Genomic DNA, 20888 nt, shown 5'->3' with positions numbered 1-20888 from the left:
GTCTCAGTGTAACTGCAAAGACAGACGCGATTTCGTGTAACCGAAAATTATGGCTATGAAAATCTTGCGATTAGAAATGTCTGGAATTTTGTTGATACTGAGCACATCAGAACAGAACAGCAAACATATAGCTTTTTTTAAACGGTGTTGCATCCAGCTACCTGCAGTGTAACTGCTGTTTGGCTTTATACATTGTGTGCCATATTGCACTGCCTGCTTTCGAGACCGCTACATCTCTGGATTGGGAAATACAATCGGGGTCTGAGATATAGAGAGGCAGCATTACATGAAAACAATGATTTCATTGCATTTGTGCATACTCAAAAGGAAACTGAACTCCGCTGTAGACACACTCATATGTCAAGACATTTTAGACACAGCTCACCTATGCCCATAGAAACACAAAAAGTCTCTCCGTCTGATACAGTGGTGCTGTCTGTATCCGAGTTAAATGTGGGGCATTTACAGTAACGTCAGTGGGAGGATGGAGTCAAAGCAGATGATGGAAGACCGACTCAAGTATAATACAACAATAACTTGCATTTAAGATGGAAAATCCATCCAAGGCACTTCACAGAAGTGTAATCAGACAAATTGACACACAGCCGAAGAAGAGATATTAAGAGAGGGAACTAAAGCGTGATCAAAGAGTTAGGTTTTAAGGAGGGTTTTTGAGAGGAGAGCAAGGATGGATTTCCAAAGCTTAGGGTTGAGACAGGTGAAGGTATGGGCACCAATGATGGGGAAAAGGAAGTGGGGGATGCACAAGAAGCTAGAGCTCGATGAACATGTAGATTTTGGAGTATTGCGGGAAGATACCGAGATGGGGAGAGGCGAGGCTGTGAAAGGATTTAAATACAAGAATAAGAATTTTTAAATTTGAGGCATTGGGGGACCGAAGGCCAATGTAAGTCAGCGGACATGGTGCGGATTAGGATACATGCAGCAGAGCTTTGTATAAGTTGAAGTTTAGTGTGCAGGATGGGTGGGTGGTCAGATGAGCATTGGAATAGTCGAGTCTGGTGGTAACAAAGGTGTGGATGAGTATTTCAGTAGCAGATGGGTCGATGTGGGCAATATTACATAGTTGAAGGTAAGTGAGCAATGTGATGGAGAGATTAATGGGTTAGAAGCTCAGATCATGATCAAATAGGATGACAAAGTTGCAAACAGTTTGGTTCAACCCGAGACAGTACCCAGGGACGGGGATTAAGTAGTTTGCAAAGATGCAAGTGACAAGGATTGTTTTTTTGAGGAGGTGGTTGATGGCAGATTTAAAAGGAAGGTTGACAGTGCAGCTGAGAAGTGGGAACCATTTGTAATGTCTGCTAGCATGGGAGACAGGAAGGAAAGTTGGGCGGTCAACACTTCAGCAGGGGTGGAGTTGGGTGAGCAGAAGATGGGTTTCAAAGATAAGATTAGCGTGGCGAGGGCATGAGGGGAAATAGGAAAGAAACTGTTCACGGGCAGGAGAGGAGGGAGCCTGGGTGGAAGTTTGGCTTGGTGGGGAGGAGGAGGAGCAGCAGCTGAACAGATGATCTCAATCATTGCATTTGTTGGAGATGAGTGAGAGTGAGGGGGAGGGGAGGGGAGGGGAGAAGAAGCAGGGGTTGTCTTTGCATTTCAGGATGGTCCTGGAGTAGTGAGTGATTTTGGCAGAGGAGAGAGGCCCGACAATGCTTACTTAATGGGGCCTGATAATGCTTCATGATAGAGAGTTTCCTTTCCTGGCTAGATTTATCATTCCCTAGTTTCCCCTTCTGATCCTGGTATTCCAAGAGACCATGATACAGGAGTAAATAAACCTGCCCCTAAAGGACTAGGAGAGACCTACAAATTAGGATAGGACGTCTTTGGTGAATTGAATGTATTTGACTGAGAAATGAAAGTGAAAGTCTACAGTTTGAGCATTGTGTAATATGCCGTGCTGTGATACTTGCTGCTGCATGTTGACTGTGTGCACTCTTCGATATAAGTATATGCTCAGGTGCCTGATGTCGATTGGAACTGAAAGACAGCATTTCCCGTGAATAAATTTGAAACTAAGTTGTCATAGCTCGTTGTCTGTGGTATCAAGCATTAGTTGCGATCTGTTTCGTCCAGTTCCCTGTGAGTTTCAGCAACCTAGAAGCAATTTGATGGTAGCTCTACTTATAGTTCAGAAACTGAGCCCAGTGAATGCCAAGAGAGTGACGGTATCGTTACCTTCGTCTTTAAATATTTTTAGCAGATTGACCTCTATACAACACTCATCTTTCAGCCTTAGCTGAGTGTAACACTCACGCCTCAAGGTCAGAGGTTATGAGTCCAAACCCCACTTCAAGACTTGAACACATAATGTAGGTTGACAGCTCAGTGCATTATTGTAGGTGCTGTCTTTTGGATGAGATGTTAAACTGAGGCATGAAGCAGCCCTTTTTGTTTCTGATCAGAAACTTTGTCCCTTAATCCTTAATTCCATCTTGCTTCCTGGCTGCTGCTCTCTGAAGTTGAACCTGATTGTATATAGCCTCAGAATCCTGTTTGATCCTGAGCTGAGCTTCAAACCTCCCATCTAGTTATCAACAAAACCAAGTGTACAATATTGCCAACCTCATCCCTTCCGTACCCCAACACGACCAAAACTCATCCACACCTTCAGCTCCCAGCTTAATTAATCTAACGCTCTCTTTGTTGGCCTTCTTGCTATTGAGGGAGTGCAGCGAAAATTCACCAGAATGATTCCCGGGATGGCAGGGCTGACATGTGAAGTAAGACTGGATCGACTAGGCTTATATTCACTGGCATTTAGAAGAATGAGAGGGGATCTCATGGAAACATATAAAATTCTGACGGGATTGGACAGGTTAGATGCAGGAAGAATGTTCCTGATGTTGTGGAAGTCCAGAACCAGGGGTCACAGTCTAAGGATAAAGGGTAAGCCAGTTAGGACCGAGATGAGAAACTTTTCACTCAGAGAATTGTGAACCTGTGGAATTCTCTACCACAGAAAGTTGTTGAGGCCAGTTCGTTAGATATATTCAAAAGGGAGTTAGATGTGGTCCTTATGGCTAAAGGGATCAAGGGATATGGAGAGAAAGCAGGAATGCGGTACTGAAGTTGTATGATCAGCCATGATCATATTGAATGGTGGTGCAGGCTCGAAGGGCCGAATGGCCTACTCCTGCACTTATTTTCTATGTTTCTTCCAAGTTCAAACACTACACAAACTTGAACTCACCTAGAATTCTACCATTTGCATCCTATCTATTCTGTGAGCGCTGTCCCTCCAACCACTGTCTGTCCCACCTGTGACAGAGACTGTAGGTCCCGCATTGGACTCATCAGTCAACTGAGCACTCGTATTAGTGTGGAAGCAAGACATCCTCGATTCCGAGGACGAGGGACTGCCGAAAAGAGAGAGACTCTGTGCTAACTCCTGCTCATCTATAATCTCTGCCCTCACTGACCTTTACAACTCCTGATGCCCCCTGCTCTTCTTCCCCTTGCATCAATTTCAAAATTCGGGAGGAACAGTGTATAAATTCCTCTGTGGCCTTACCGCACCTTTATGCAAGTCTGAGCTCCCATCCTCTGCTCCTCCAGCATTGATAGTGGTGGAGCCTACAGTCTTTATATCTCAATACTCTGGAGCTTCTTCCTTTTTGAAAGCCGCCTCAAAACCTATTTCTTCAAATGCATCATTAGTCACCTTCCTTAACCTGTCTCAAACTCCTGCTTGGTATCTGGTGTCTGGTTAACAAAGACCATTGCAGAATTTCACTATGTTAAAGTGGTTGTAGAAAACCGATTTTAAATGCCAATTCACTTCATCCAATCTTGAATGGATCGATGAGTTCTTTGCTAATATTCAAGCCAGGTTTCTTTTGATGCATTGTTCAGGAAATTAGTTGAAAGAATCCTTCAGCAGTCTTGTTATGCTGGTTTTACTTTTACGGTTCATTCACACTGCAAGTTTGGTGTTGGTTTGAAATGGTTTCAGCTTTGTACCACTGCTTAGATATGGAGTGTAAATCAGATATATGAAGGATGGTGCTGTCTCTGAAGGGAAATGATGCATCTTTCTCCTTCTTTATCTTTCAAGTACACTCTCACAAACTGTTTAAAAACCATGTTCCTTTATACAGCATATTTTGACTACATCAAAGGAAAATGTCAATTACGTATATATTTCCCAACTCCTCTAAAAACAATTTGCAATTGTTTACCTCAGCCGTTTCCCTTAAACAAATCTTTCTTTACTTACTGTTATCTTTAGCAAATAGACTTGCTGCCCCTGTCTTATTACCCTAAAACTAAACCATTCATTGGTGATGTCATTACTAACACTTATTCCCTTACACTGACACTTTACATTTCAGAAAACAAGCAATGCATTCATTTTACTATACTTCAAAGTCATCCTGTTTATATCTTGGAAAGCCTGACAATGCATTCGTTTTACGACACTTCAATGTCATCTTGTTTCACAAAGAAGTTCGACTGTTAAACTTTTAACTCCCCAAGATGTCCAACCTACATCTCTCCAGGATGTCTAACACATCATCATAGGCAGTCTCTCGGAGTTTTGAGGATGACATTTAGAGACCGCATGGATGAACTACAACAATTGTACATCCCTGTCTGGCGTAAAAATAAAAAAGGGAAGGTGGCTCAACCATGGCTATCAAGGGAAATCAGGGATAGTATTAAAGCGAAGGAAGTGACATACAAATTGGCCAGAAATAGCAGCGAACCCGGGGACTGGGAGAAATTTAGAACTCAGCAGAGGAGGACAAAGAGTTTGATGAGGGCAGGGAAAATAGAGTACGAGAGGAAGCTTGCAGGGAACATTAAGACGGACTGCAAAAGCTTCTATAGATATGTAAAGAGAAAAAGGTTAGTAAAGACAAATGTAGGTCCCCTGCAGTCAGAATCAGGGGAAGTCATAACGGGGAACAAAGAAATGGCAGATCAATTGAACAACTACTTTGGTTCGGTATTCACTAAGGAGGACGCAAACAACCTTCCGGATATAAAAGGGGTCAGAAGGTCTTGTAAGAAGGAGGAACTGAGGGAAATCCTTATTAGTTGGGAAATTGTGTTGGGGAAATTGATGGGATTGAATAATGGCCGATAAATACCCAGGGCCTGATGGACTGCATCCCAGAGTAGTTAAGGAGGTGGCCTTGGAAACAGCGGATGCATTGACAGTCATTTTCCAACATTCCATAGACTCTGGTTCAGTTCCTATGGAGTGGAGGGTAGCCATTGTAACCCCACTTTTTAAAAAAGGAGGGAGAGAGAAAACAGGGGATTATAGACCGGTCAGCCTGACATCGGTAGTGGGTAAAATGATGCAGTCAATTATTAAGGATGTCATATCAGTGCATTTGGAAAGAGGTGACATGATGGGTCCAAGTTAGCATAGATTTGTGAAAGGGAAATCATGCTTGACAAATCTTCTGGAATTTTTTGAGGATGTTTCCAGTAGAGTGGACAAGGGAGAACCAGTTGATGTGGTGTATTTGGACTTTCAGAAGGCGTTCGACAAGGTCCCACACAAGAGATTAATGTGCAAAGTTAAAGCACGTGGGATTGGGGGTAGTGTGCTGACGTGGATTGAGAACTGGTTGTCAGACAGGAAGCAAAGAGTAGGAGTAAATGGGTACTTTTCAGAATGGCAGGCAGTGACTAGTGAGGTACCGCAAAGTTCTGTGCTGGGGCCCTAGCTGTTTACATTGTATATTAATGATTTAGATGAGGGGATTAACTGTAGTATCTCCAAATTTGTGGATGACACTAAGTTGGGTGGCAGTGTGAGCTGCGAGGAGGATGCTATGAGGCTGCAGAGTGACTTGGATAGGTTAGGTGAGTGGGCAAATGCATGGCAGATGAAGTATAATGTGGTAAAATGTGAGGTTATCCACTTTGGTAGTAAAAACAGAGAGACAGACTATTATCTGAATGGTGACAGATTAGGAAAAGGGGAGGTGCAATGAGACCTGGGTGTCATGGGACATCAGTCATTGAAGGTTGGCATGCAGGTACAGCAGGCGGTTAAGAAAGCAAATGGCATGTTGGTCTTCATAGCGAGGGGATTTGAGTACAGGGGCAGAGAATTGTTACTACAGTTGTACAGGGCCTTGGTGAGGCCACACCTGGAGTATTGTGTACAATTTTGGTCTCCTAACTTGAGGAAGGACATTCTTGCTATTGAGGGAGTGCAGCGAAGGTTCACCAGACTGATTACTGGGATGGCGGGACTGACATATCAAGAAAGACTGGATCAACTGGGCTTGTACTCCCTGGAGTTCAGAAGAATGAGAGGGGATCTCATCGAAACATTTAAAATTCTGACGTGTTTGGACAGGTTAGATGCAGGAAGAATGTTCCCAATGTTGGGGAAGTCCAGAATCAGGGATCACAGTCTAAGGATAAGGGGTAAGGCATTTAGGACCGAGATGAGGAGAAACTTCTTCACCCAGAGAGAGGTGAACCTGTGGAATTCTCTACCACAGAAAGTTGTTGAGGCCAATTCACTAAATATATTCAAAAAGGAGTTAGATGTAGTCCTTACTACTAGGGGGATCAAGGGGTATGGCGAGAAAGCAGGAATGGGGCACTGAAGTTGCATGTTCAGTCATGAACTCATTGAATGGCGGTGCAGGCTCGAAGGGCCGAATGGCCTACTCCTGCACCTATTTTCTATGTTTCTATGATATGCTTTCACTCTAAATAAGAGTTCTCCGGTGACTTGGGAGTCCAATGCGGAACCTACAGTCTCTGTCACAGGTGAGGCAGACTGTGGTTGAAGGAAAGGGTGGCCTGGGTTGACACACACTCCTTCCACTGTCTACTCTTGGTGGGCAGAGGAAACCTTTCAAGGACACCCTCAAAGCCTCCTTGACAAAGTACAACATTCCCACTGACTCTTGGGAATCCCTGGCCCACGACCGCCGAAAGTGGAGGAAGTGCATCCAGGGCCTCGAGTCCTATCGCCAAGAACGAGCAGAAACTAGGGATATCCCATCTACTGAAAACAGTTGGGAACAGAACTACCCAAATGGATGGAAGAAGATGGTAGTTACCAGAAATGACAATATTAGACCAAAGTTCCAAGTGTACAAGTCATCCTAAGCCTCCATGTACTGGATTCTGAAATCCTTGATCCCCATGGGATCATTTCTCTGAGCCTCACAGAGTACAGCAAGTGTGATTGGATTCCTTGTGGCTATAACCCAATAGACCTTGACCGCAAACACATGCAAGTTATTAGTACTTTCTTGTGACGGGAATTGCTAAAAATGGGATGTTCAGTTTGGCTATCCATTTAATGGCCTCCTGAGATGCTGAGTGGGGAAATAAAGTACCTCCTGCAACAGATCTTAGTGCGCAGGTTGATTTGATGTGATGTGTTCCAGGGCCATAGTTGCAGTTCGGGTCATCCCTTATCTTCCAGTTGTGGACCAGGTGGCTGCATTGTCCATGCCCTGTGTGGATTTGGCTGAGCGCTATCCACTGTCTTCGAGGGGAGTCGAAGCCAGGGACCTTTGCTGTTGGGTCAGTGATGAGGTGTTGGTTCTTTATGCTGCTTGCATTTCATGTTTCCATCCATCTGGATAGTGGGTTAATACCAGCTAATGACAACCTGCACGTGGTCTCCGTGTATGTGCCAGTTCGCTGAGAACTTGCCAGCTAATATCATCAAGAAGACGAGCGAACGCCCGAAAACAGCCTCTCAGTCTGAAAAGCATGAAAGCACTGAACACATCAACCAAAGATCTCTTTCTGGACCACCCAACCAAGATAGTCTCAACACTCCGCATTTATCAACTCAACGTTGAAGGCCTATCGAGAGTGAAGGAGATCAAATGTAAATTGTCCACTCAGACTCTGTTGCACTCTTGTACTTCAGCTCTGATCATATGATAGGTATGGCCCATCTTAGCTTCTGTCTAAAACAAAGAAGTTTGCATCTCCTTACCTGTTCCTCTTCTCCTTGTATTATGTCATGTAACTGTCTCATGAATTAGTGGAAGACTATCCCAAGTGTTGATCAATTTGCTTTAAGTTTTCCTGACATCTATCCTGAAGTTTATCGCCGGTTTTACTAACCTATACCCCTTGTTCTAGTATCTTGCTATACCTTGAAACAGTGCTTCAAATTAACCTTACCTTTTCTACTCGGAAGATGCTCTATCACCAGCTTGCAAGGGTAAAGAGCATCATTGCTTTTCTCTGCACTTATTTCATGCATTAATGTTTCCTTTATGTCTTGGTGATTAAAACTGAACTGAATGCTAAGATGTGGTTTCACTGTCACAGATTAAGCAGTGTGCTTGAGGGAATTGGTTAGTTGCTTAAAGAATGCATATATCCTTAAGGAACTGGAATTTTTCCACATCCAATTTCAGGGGACACATTTATTGTGAAATGGGTAGTTGAGTGCATCCTACACTGTTACAAGAGAAGCTGCCTGGGGAGCAAGTTAGGAGTTATTCCAGAGCTGCTTCTGAGCATCTCGCAATTGGGTTCCTATTGATTGCACATGTAAGTTGCTACAGGAACAATTCTCATGTATTTACTAGATGTTATTGTATAGATTTACTCTCCGTGTATGACAGCATCTTAGCAAATGAGTACGGACAGCTGATGTTCTAGCTCCTAAAGAAAGCATCTGCTCTAAATTTGTGCAACTTTGGTATACTCCTACAATATGTGGAATGAAAGAACATCTGCCTTTGTGTTATTTCCATTCTTCGAATGATACTCATCCTCTGCACCACAGTTCACGCATTAGGATTTGCAGGGGTATCTTTTTGGCAGGGACGGGCGGGAGGTGGGGGGGGAGGTTGCAGCGGTATCTTTTTGGCAGGGACAGGCGGGGGGCGGGGTGGGGGGGGGGGCGGGGAGGTGGAGACAGCATTAAATGGTTAGTTTCCTTTTCATTTCATGTCAAACAAACTAGTACAGGCCGTAGGGCTTTCTAGGTGATGGTGATACTGATGAACATCATGCAAGCAATTCTGCATGGTCAGATGGTCAGATTTTCTTAGAAGTTAACAAGCTAATGCTTGCTTCTCCTGCATACAGAGGATACACATCATTCAGAGAATGAAGCTCCTAAGTATTTTAATCTACCCTTCCGATTTATTATGCATTAAAATATTGCATTATATATACTCCAATTTTAATTTGCAGCACTGTTCGGCACTAGTTTTGAAAACAGGGTAAAATATCTTGAGATAAGAAACAGAAAATGCTGGAAATACTCAGCAGGTCAGGCAGCATCTGTGGAGCGTGGAAGAGAGTTAATGTTTCAGGTCGATGACCTGTTGTCAGAACAGGAAAAAGTTAGATGTAACGGGTTTTAAGCAAGTACAGAGGTAGGGAAGTGGGGGTTGGGGGAAGCAAAGGGGTCTATGGTAGAATGGAAGGCAGGAAAGATTAAATGACAAAATGGATGATGGTGCAAGGCAAAACGAGATGGTGATGGGACAAATAAAGAAACAAAAGATGGGTGTAGAGGAGGTGTAAATGGGAATTGCATAATCATCACCAATAGATGCTGTTGGGAAAAAAAAATGTGGGCAGAGGTTATGATTTGAAATTGTTGAACTCAATGTTGAGTCTAGAGGGCTGTAAAGTGTCTGCTCAAAAGACAAGATGCTGTCTCTCGAGCTTACGTTGAAGTTCATTGGAACAGTGTAGGAAGCTGAGATCGGAGTGGGGTGGAGAATTAAAATGACAGGTGGCCGGAAGCTCAGGGTCATGCTTGCGGACTGAACAAAGGTGTTCCGCAAAGCGGTCACCCCATCTGCGTTTGATCTCCCCAATGTAGTGGAGGGCGCATCGTGAGCTGCAAATGCAGTTTAGTAAATTGAAAGTAGTACCTGTACCATAAATCGTTGTTTCACTCAGTGTTTGGGGCTCTGGACGGTGGGAAGGAGGGAGGTAAAAGGGCAGGAGTCTTGTGAACTGTTGAAATTCCCCAAATGCAGTTTGTTGTCTTGGTCTACAATGGTGCAGATTTGAGCATTTTAATGAGCAGATGGAAGTAAATTGTCTGACTGACAATTGTCTGCCACTTCTGTGCACAAATTGGGCCCAAGTTTCCACACGATAAAAAACGGGCGCCCCTCCGAGCTGGGCGCCCGTTTTTCGCGCCTAAAACGGCGCCGGAAAAAAAACGTGCGATTCTGGAGCGCCCTGCAGCTCCATGTCTGCCTGGCGCGGCGCCCAGGGGGGCGGAGCTTACACTCGCGCCGATTTTGTAAGTGGGAGGGGGCGGGTGCCATTTAAATTAGTTTTTTTCCTGCTGGCAACCCTGCGTGTCCGCGTTGGAGCGTTCGCGCACGCGCAGTGTGAAGGAAACATTGGCACTCGGCCATTTTTGTAGTTCTTTGCAGCTGTTTAATTTTTGAACATTTTTTAATAAAAGCACATTGCCATCAGCACATCAGTACTGAGGCTTCTTGCAGCAGTGAGAAGGCTGCAGGAAGCCTCAGAAAGTTGAGGCAGCCGTTTCCCTCACCCCCCCCCCCCCCCTTGCCCGCCGTCGGGAACGGTTTCCTCCTCCCCCCACCCCCTCCTCCCCCCCCCCCGCCCCCCGCGGGAACGAACGGCTGCCTCCTTTCCCCCCCCCCCCCCCCTCGCAGGAACGAATCTCCCTGGCTGAAGCACTTTCACACAGGTAGGAAGATGGTTTATTTAATCTTTTCTTTGCTTATAAATTTTTATTCAGGTTGGATTTATTTGTATAATATTTGTATAAGTATAAATAAGGATTTATTATAGAATTTAATGACTTCCCTTCCCCCCCCCTCCCCCCCCACCTCGTTCCGGACGCCTAATTTGTAACCTGCGCCTGATTTTTTAATGTGTAGACAAGGTTTTTCAGTTCTACAAAAATTTTCACTTGCTCCATTCTAAGTTAGTTTGGAGTACGTTTTCACTGTGGAAACTTTGAAATCAGGCATCAGTGGCCGGACACGCCCCCTTTTGAAGAAAAAATTCTGTTCCAAAGTGAAACTGTTCTAACTGCCTAGAACTGCAGAAAAGAAAATGTGGCAAATTGCGATTTCTAAGATTGTCCGTTCTCCACCAGTTGCTCCTAAAAAATCAGTAGCAAATCATGTGGAAACTTGGGTCCATTGTGTTGTCTGAATATAAATAATGTCATACCAGATTCATTTTAACAAATTCTTTTGTGAAGTTAAATCAAACTGCTATTTTTCATGTGGTGATTGAATGAGCGTAGCTGCTTTATTTTCTCAATAGAAATAGAATTAGCTTTATTTGTTCTCAATTTAGATGTCTTTGTTCTAAATTTACATTGATGGAAGTAATATACATTCAAGAAATTTGTATTGGGATGCAGATATGTACATGGAGATATTGTGGGATATTAAAGAGCTTTGCTTGACATGGCGTCAGAAAAGCCATCAATTGTTTTTCTTCCAGTCCCATTTATCTCCCAGGATCACTTCCATCTAATTTGCCAGTCCCTTTGGTGCTGAGTTGAGCAAGGGAGATTTATTTGTGGTTCTGACCACTGGATTTCTCTGCTTTCAGTAAATGGTATGAGCTTTAGCCTGAAATCCTCCCTTTGTCTTTCTCCTATCAACAGCAGCAGTGTTTAGCTGCAGTTCAGTGTTGTAATTTTATAAGGTTTGTTTTCATCATGGTTGTTTGAAGTAACATTTTTAAAACATTTTTCTCAACATCTTTTAGTTGAGCAAAATGCACATGTATTTAGCTCAGCATTTTGTTTAGTTTGAAGCTGAGGTTTCGGGTTCTGTACATATTGTTGCCAGAGATTCTCAACCGACACGCCAGTTATAGTGCCTTCATCTTTCTAATGAGATGTTAGAACATAAGAAATAGGAACAGGAGTAGGCATATGGCCCCTCGAACCAGCTCTGCCATTCACTAAGATCATGGCTGATCCGATCATGGACTCAGCTCCACTTCCCGGCCTGCTTCCCATAACCCCTTATCCCCTTATCGTTTAAGAAACTGTCTATTTCTGCCAAATTTATTCAATGTCCCAGCTTCCACAGCTCTCTGAGGCAGCGAATTCCATAGATTTACAATCCTCTGAGAGAATAAATTTCTCCTCATCTCTGTTTTAAATTCTAAGATCATGCCCTCTAGTTCTAGTCTCCCCCATCAGTGGAAACATCCTCTCTGCATCTACTTTGTCAAGCCCCCTCATAATCTTATACGTTTCAATAAGATCACCTCTCATTCTTCTGAATTCCAATGAATAGAGGCCCAACCTACTCAACCTTTCCTCATAAGTCAACCCCCTCATCCCAAGAATCAACCTAGTGAACCTTCTCTGAACTGCCTCTAAAGCAAATATATCCTTTCGTAAATATGGAAACCAAAACTGCACGCAGTATTCCAGGTGTGGCCTCACCAATACCTTTATAAAGCTGTAGCAAGACTTCCCTGCTTTTATACTCCATCCCCTTTGCAATAAAGGCCAAGATACCATTGGCCTTCCTGATCACTTGCTGTACCTGCATACTATCCTTTTGTGTTTCATGCACAAGTACCGCCAGGTCCTGCTGTACTGCAGCATTTTACAATCTTTCTCCATTTAAATAATAACTTGCTCTTTGATTTTTTTTATGCCAAAGTGCATGATCTCTCACTTTCCGACATTATACTCCATCTGCCAAATTTTTGCCCACTCACTTAGCCTGTCTATCTCCTTTTGCAGATTTTTTGTGTCCTCCTCACACATTGCTTTTTCTCCCATCTTTGTACCATCAGCAAATGTGGCTACGTTACACTCAGTCCCTTCTTCCAAGTCTGGTGTTTATGTACATTGTTAATAATTGGGGTCCCAGCACTGATCCCTGCGGCACCCCACTAGTTACTGGTTGCCAAACAGAGAATGAACCATTTATCCCGTTAGTTAGCCAATCCTCTATCCATGCTAATATTACCCCCAACCCCGTGAACTTTTATCTTGTGCAGTAACCTTTTATGTGGCACCTTGTCAAATGCCTTCTGGAAGTCCAAATACACCAAATCCACTGGTTCACCTTTATCCACCCTGTTTGTTACATCCTCAAAGAATTCCAGCAAATTTGTCAAACATGACTTCCCCTTCATAAACCGATGTTACTCCGTCTGCCTGTGTACTTATAGCTCTATTTAAAGACTAGCAAGGTAGTTCCCCCCATGTCGTGACCAATATTTATCCCTCAACCCACACCACTAAAACAGATTATCTGGTCACCTATGTCATTGTTGTTTGTGGGACCTATCAGTGTTAAGATGGCTCCTGTTCTAGCAGCTCTTTAATTGAGCTCCTCTTGTTTGCAATCCTATGCATGGCCATCTATTGCCACCCTTTGCCCCCCCAATCGCCTCTCCTCAACTGCTAAAGAACCCCTGGCCCCAATAATGGGTGCATTTTAACCTCAAGTATAAGTTAACCAGCTATAAATTCAAAGTTACCTGTGCAGAGCACTTTGGATTGCTCATCCTCGAAACTTGTTTGTCTGTGCTTTTATCGTGGCTAGAATTCTGCTTAAATTTGACTTTCTGTACTCCTGGATTCATCTGTCATCAGGATTACTCTATTCTGCTGGTGTACACTAAGATTCTGCTGTGGTGAGTCTGCTGTGCTACTCAGCTGTTTCCAGTTTTAAGGTAACTTGCTCCAGTGTACAGTGTACATCCCCCACCTGCTACTGTTACCTAACTGAACTTCTGACTGTACTTCAGTGCATTGCTGGTTTTTCAGCTTTACTTTACTGCTCTGTGAATCCTGACCATGAATCCATTTTCTCCTGGACCAATGTCCATTTCTGTGCTGACTTCTGGACCTTAAAGTGACCTCCACCGATGTAACTACTTTCTATGCAAAGTTTGCTGTACTGTCTCTATTCTCGTATCTGCCCTGGTCCTGCATCCTGAGTTTTCTGCTTTTTGGGAAATTTTTACTCTATGCTGAATCCTGCTCTGGAAACTATTCCATTAATTCCCTTCACTGCTTTCCACTTGCTTTTTGTGGCTGCTGACTCCACTCATCGTTCAGAACTCCTCCATCACCCTTTCCTAGGTTGGGTGGGACTACCTCCTCAAGTTCTTACTGCTTCTCTGGATCTTGCATATTCCTCACCTTGCAACTTGTTCCTGTGACTAGCCCCCTCATCTGCATTGATCCTGTGAATGTACCTTTCACTGACCCCTAGGCTTTACTGCTCTCGGCCTTGGGTTTGCACCCGTAGCTCCTTGCTACGCGGTCTTCAGCTGGTCGACTGGATCAGCTGTTGTGCACTTCTTCAGCTTGATCCCTGGATCAACAAATGATGGTTTATGGTGGACTCTCCAAGTCTCCTTGGTTCTTTGTTTTCCATGACAACCTCCAGTAGTGCGCCCACTAATACTCTGCCTCTCAAACATTTGGACTCGCTGTCCACAACAGTCCCTAGACCTGGACATTGATTTGTCTGTGCTCCAAATTGACCCCACCCTTTCTCTGTTGGCATCATCCCATCCCACCACAGGATCTCTGACTTTAACTTTGGACTTTCTCGTTTCGTCGTGTCTCTATCTTTTGTTTACAATCAGGACATAGCAACCTTTGCCTTACCTATGCAAGTTGAGTTCCTTCTGTACACATTCGTGTGCGCATTTTGGCTGCACCTTCGGACCTGGGCCCACTACTTGTATCTCTTTTTCCCCCCCTCTTTTCTTGACCCCTTTTCCTGTCTCCATCCCATCTTTCCACCCAGTCATGTTGCCTTTCATTTCTCTCCTTTTGGATACTTTGCACCTCCTATTCCTACCGTTCACTGTTCCTTTGCCTTCCTTCTCCCCTGCCACCATTGCAGATTGAATTCCCCCTTGGATAAGGCAACAGTTACCCTCTGTGCCTCTATTGGCATTCTTGGATGGGCCCACAAGGCACCTATTAGTTCTGTCCTTCGGAACAGCAACCTCTTTTGCTACATCTTTATCTCTCATTGACCTTGCAACAGCCACCTCTTTTCCCCCCGCCACTACCCCAAAATATGCCTCCAGGGCAAATCTCACCAACCTCCTTTCTGTCCTGCTCACCCCATCCACTGCTAAATCCTTGGACTCTTCTACTGGATTAACAATCATCACCCGTCTATATTTTCCTCCAGAATGTCTGTTCACTTGCAAGCAAGGCTCTTTCCATCCTTGGTCTTATTGTACATGATTGCATTAACATCATGGCTTTAATGGAAACTTGTCTCACTGGTGAAGACATCTTGCCACTTGCTAAAGCGCGCCCCCCCCACCCTACCCTGCACGGCTATACTTTCCACTGGTTGTGCATCCAAACAGCCACAGTGGTGGTGCGAGTCTTATCATTAAATCTAATCCTCTGGGACTTTCTCCTCCTTCAAGCACCTCTTCTTGTTCCACCCCTCCCTCCTCTTACATTCTCATTCTCTGCTGCAGCCCCATCCCAAGTTTCTCAGAGATGCTCACTCCTTTCCTCCCTCAGCCTCAGCACTGACTGCCAACTTATCCTCTGATTTCAATCTCCGTGTGAACACACCTTGCCCTCTGTCCTGATTTCACTGCATTCCCATCTTCCTTTAATCTCACCCTCCACATCAGCTTTCCTACCCTTTTCATGGCCACCCCCTCAACCATGTCATCTCGCATGGCCTCTCTGCTCCTGTCGTCTCGCTCACAGACAAGCCATTTCTAGTCACTTACTTGATTCCCTCACTACTCGCATCCTATGCCCACTTCTGACCTCACTTCCTTTTGCACTGGCCTTGGAAAAAAGTCTCCCCAGTTTCACTTTAAAACTCTCAAATGTCTAGCCTTTGTCCCTCCATTCACCACAATACTTCTGCAGCTGTCAGTCTGCGCAATCATTCCCTCAACTCTGTCATTGATGTCCTTGTCCCCAGCAAAATTTTTAATTCTCCCCAACCCTGGTCGGTCTCCCTGACATGACTCCCACCTTCGCTCCCTTGTCCAAGTGGGGCGGTAATGCAGTGGTTATGGTCCTAATATCGCCGGTCTCTGACCCTGTCTCAACCCATCTGCTGCTGAAACTGTCATCCATGCTTTTTACCTCCAGGCTCAAATATTCCAATGCTTTCCTGGCTGGCCTCCCATCCTCTACTCTCCATAAACTTCAACTCATCCAAAACTCTGCTGCACGTTTCTTAAGTCGCACATGCTGATGATACAAAAATGGGTGGGAAAGCAAATTCTGAGGAGGACACAAAAAAATCTACAAGGGGATATAGACAGGCTATGTGAGTGGGCAAAGATTTAACAGATGGAGTGTAATGTGGGAAAATGTGAGGTTTGGCAGAAAAAATAGAAAAGCAAATTATAATTTAGATGGAGAAAAATGTACTGCAGCATTTCGCAAGAGAGACCTGGGGGTCCTTGTGCATGAAACACAAAATGTTAGTATGCAGGTACAGCAAGTAATCAGGAAGGCAAATGGAATGTTGTCCTTTATTGCAAGGGGGATAGAATATAAAAGCGGAGAAGTCCTGCTACAACTGTACAAGGTATTGGTGAGGCCACACCTGGAGTACTACGTGCAGTTTTGGTCTCCGTATTTAAGGAAGGATATACTTGCATTGGAGGCTGTTCAGGGAAGGTTCACTAGGTTGTTTCCGGAGATGAGGGGGTTGACTTATGAAGATAGGTTGAGTAGGTTAGGCCTATACTCATTGGAGTTCAGAAGAATGAGAGGTGATCTTATTGAAACTTATAAGATAACGAAGGGGCTAGACAAGGTGGATGCAGAGAGGATATTTCCACTCATATGGGAAACTAAAACTAGGGACATAATCTCAGAATAAGGGGCTGTCCATTTAAAACTGAGATGAGGAGGAATTTCTTCTGTCAAGGTTGTAATTCTATGGAATTATCTGCCCCAGAGACCTGTGGAGGCCTGGGTCATTGAATATATTTAAATCAGAGATAGAGAGATTTCTGAATGCTAAGGGAGTAAAGATTGATGGGGAGAGGGCAGGGAAGTGGAGCTGAGTCCATGATCAGATCAGCCATGATCTTATTGACTGGCTGAGTAGGCTCGAGGGACCAAATGGCCTACTCCTGCTCCTATTTGTTATGTTCTTATGACCCCCTCGACCGTCAGCAGCTCTACAAATGTTTTAAAATAACTTTAAATCAAGTGTCCCCTTTTGGTAAGGGCACGAGAACCCTCAAATTTACAAATTAACTGGGAACTTTGCGAAATTAAATTAACATTCTGTTCCCGGGTGTGTTGATGCACTCCAGTCCCTCTGGTGCCCACCTCTCGCAGAAGGCCACGAGTGTACTGTGTATTCCATCTCCAGGGACACCCTGGCGCAAACATAACTGCGGAAGAGAGGCAGGCAGTCGGGGTGAATGACCCCCTTGACCGCCCGCTGCCTGGACTGGTTAATTGCCGCCCAGGAGCAGTCCTACGAGGAGGCCCTTCGACCTGCCCGCTCCCCTTCGCACCGGGAGTCCAAAGATCAGGAGCGTGGGACTGAAGTGCAACCAGAAATTGAGGAGCAGCCCCTTCAAATAATGGAAGAGGGGCTGCAACCTCATCACTGTATATACACATGGAACACTGACTCCTCCACACTGCAGAAATTGCCAACAGCTCTACAACTATTTAGGTGAAACTATAAATCAAGTGCCCCCTTATTAAAGGGGTACTAAAACCAACAAATTAAACTTTTGACATTAAAAGGGTCAAATTAAAATTTGGTTGCCAGGGCTGATGATGCACTCCAGTCCCTCCGGTGCCCACCTCTTGCGGAAGGTCGCGAGCGTACCGGTGGACACCGAGTGCTCCATCTCCAGGGACACCCTGGCACGAACGTAACCATGGAAGAGAAGCAGGCAGTCGGGCTGAACAACCTCCTCGACCGGCCAACAGCTCTAAAACCTGTGAGCATACACGGGTGCATGTACTGCAGTGTGAGGTCATTCATTTTGGATGAGAGAATGACAAATCTGAGTATTTTCTAAACCATAAGAGACTAGGAACTGTGGAGGAGCAAAAAGGGTTAGAACATAAGAAATAGGAACAGGAGTAGGCCATACGGCCCCTCGAGCCTGCTCCGCCATTCAGTAAGATTATGGCTGATCTGATCATGGACCCGGCTTCACTTCCTCGCCTGCTCCCCATAACCCCTTATCCCCTTATCGTTTAAGAAACTGTCTATTTCTGTCTTAAATTTATTCAATGTCCCAGCTTCCACAGCTCTCTGAAGCAGCGAATTCCACAGATTTACAACCCTCAGAATAAATTTCTCCTCATCTCCATTTTAACTGGGCGGCCCCTAATTCTAAGATCATGCCCTCTAGTTCTAGTCTTCCCCATCAGTGGAAACATCGTCTCTGCATCCACCTTGTAAAGCCCCCTCATAATCTTATATGTTTCGATAGGATCACCTCATTCTTCTGAATTCCAATGAGTAGAGGCCCAACCTACTCAACCTTTCCTCATAAGTCAACCTCCTCATCGCCGGAATCAACCTAGTGAACCTTCTCTGAACTGCCTGATCAGAGTATAACCTTTCGTAAAGATGGAAACCAAAACTGCACACACTGTTCCAGGTGTGGCCTCACCTATACCTTATATAGCTGTAATAAGACTTTTCTGCTTTTATACTCCATCCCCTTTGCAATAAAGGCCAAGATACCATTGGCCTTCCTGATCACTTGCTGTATCTGCATACTATCCTTTTGTGTTTCATGCACAAATACCCCCAGGTCCCGCTGTACTGCGACACTGCAATCTTTCTCCATTTAAATAATAACTTGTCTTTGATTTTTTTCTGTCAAAGTGCATGACCTCACACTTTCCAACATTATACTCCATCTGCCAAATTTTTGCCCACTCACTTAGCCTGTCTGTCTTTTTGCAGATTTTTTGTGTCCTCCTCACACATTGCTTTTCCTCCCATCTTTGTATCGTCAGCAAACTTGGCTATGTTACACTCAGTCCCTTCTTCCAATTCGTTAATATAGATTGTAAATAGTTGGGGTGCCAGCACTGATCCCTGCGGCACCCCAATAGTTACTGGTTTCCAACCAGAGAATGAACCATTTATCCTGACTCTCTATTTTCTGTTAGTTAGCCGATCCTCTATCCATGCTAATATATTACCCCCAACCCCGTGAACTTTTATCTTGTGCAGTAACCTTTTCCGTGGCACCTTGTCAAATATCTTCTGGAAGTCCAAATACACCACATCCACTGGTTCCCCTTTATCCACCCTGCTCATTACATCCTCAAAGAACTCTAGCAAATTTGTCAAACATGACTTCCCCTTCATAAATCCATTCTGACTCTGCCTGACTGAATTATGCTTTTTCAAATGTCCTGCTACTGCTTCATTATTAAAGAAGCAGTAGCAGGACATTTTCCCAATCGCAGATGTTAGGCTAACTGATCTATAGTTTCCTGCTTTTCATCTGTCTCCTTTTTTTAAATAGCGGTGTTACATTTGCAGTTTTCCAATCTGCTGGGACCTCCCCAGAATCCAGGGAATTTTGGTAAATTACAACTAATGCAGCCACTATCCCTGCCGCTACTTCTCTTAACACCCTAGGATGCAAGCCATCAGGTCCAGGGGATTTATCTGCCTTTAGTCCCGTTATCTTACTGAGTACCACCTTCTTAGTGATTGTGATTGTGTTAAGTCCCTCCTCCCCATAGCCCTTAGACTATCCACTGTCGGAATATTGTTAGTGTCTTCTACCGTAAAGACTGATGCACAATATTTGTTCAGAGTTTATGCCATCTCCATGTTCCTCATTACTAATTCCCTGGTCTCGTCCTCGAAGGGACCAACATTTACTTTAGAAACTCTTGCTATCTCTTTTTATATTTTGTGCTAGTTTACTTTCATAGTCTATCTTCCCTTTCTTAATCATTTTTTTCGTTGTCCTTTGCTGGCTTTTAAAAGCTTCCCAGTCTTCTGTCCTCCCATTCGTTTTGGCCACTATGTATGCCTTTGTTTTTAATTGGATACCGTCCCTTATTTCTTTAGTTAGCCACGGATGGCTATCTTTTCTCTCATACCCTTTCCTCCTCACTGGAATATATTTTTCTTGAGAGTTGTGAAATATCTCCTTAAATGTACATCACTGTTCATCAACCGGCCTACACTTTAATCTATTTTCCCAGTCCACTTTACCCAACTCTGTCCTCATACCTTCATAGTCTCTTTTATTTAAGCTTAAGTTGGGTGTTGCTGTACTCAAATCAGTAAAAGCTAGTGCACAGGTATGAAAGATAAGCAAAAAGGCTTATGGAATTTTGTTCTTTCATCTCAACGGTCTGGAATACAAAGGGGAGGAAGTTATTCTTCAGTTGTATAGAGCTTTGATCACCTGTTAAGAGTGCTGCATTCAGCTTTGACTCTCTTCAGGAATGATATGTTGGCCTTGCAAGGGATGCAGGAAAGATTCACGAGAATGATACTGGGAATCAAAGGGTTAAATTATGAAAACATTGCATAAAATTGGGTTGTATTTATTTACATTTAGAAGGGTTAAGAGGTGATCTAATTGATATGTTTAAAATATATAAAAGGGATTCAGTAGGGTAAATACAGAGAAACTATTTTCTCTGGCGGAGAGAATTCAGAACAAAGAGGCACAATCTTAAAATTAGAACTAGGCCACTTCGGAGTCAATTCAAGAAGCACTTTTTCCACATAAAGGGTAGTGGAATACTTCTCCCGGAAAGACGGTGGATGCTGGATTAATTTAAATTTTCAAGACTGAGATTGATAGATTTTTGTTAGGTAAGAGTATCAGTGAATATGAAGCAAAGGTGGGGAAATGGATTTGAGGTGCAGATCTTTTTTTCTATTATACATTCACAGGATGTGGACATCGCCAGCAAGATCAGCATTTAT

At 44.0% G+C, this 20888-nt stretch overlaps 1 protein-coding gene across 4 annotated transcripts in view; it reads left to right on the top strand.

Annotated features, from left to right (window-relative positions):
• Positions 1-20888, top strand: part of LOC139264414 (tudor domain-containing protein 7-like) — a 184458-nt gene that overhangs the window by 684 nt on the left and 162886 nt on the right. For 2 of the 4 annotated variants that reach the window (XM_070880838.1, XM_070880866.1), the window contains exon 2: positions 8397-8532. The exons of the other annotated variants lie outside the window; for them this stretch is intronic. In XM_070880838.1, coding sequence (XP_070736939.1) covers positions 8531-8532 — 2 coding nt within the window. In that variant the 5' untranslated portion in view covers positions 8397-8530. The remainder of the gene's footprint in view (positions 1-8396; positions 8533-20888) is intronic. 4 annotated transcript variants of the gene reach the window in all.

The sequence above is a fragment of the Pristiophorus japonicus genome, chromosome 1 (genome assembly GCF_044704955.1).
Source record: "Pristiophorus japonicus isolate sPriJap1 chromosome 1, sPriJap1.hap1, whole genome shotgun sequence".
Lineage (NCBI taxonomy): Eukaryota > Metazoa > Chordata > Chondrichthyes > Pristiophoridae > Pristiophorus > Pristiophorus japonicus.
This window is presented reverse-complemented; position numbering and strand designations above follow the sequence as displayed.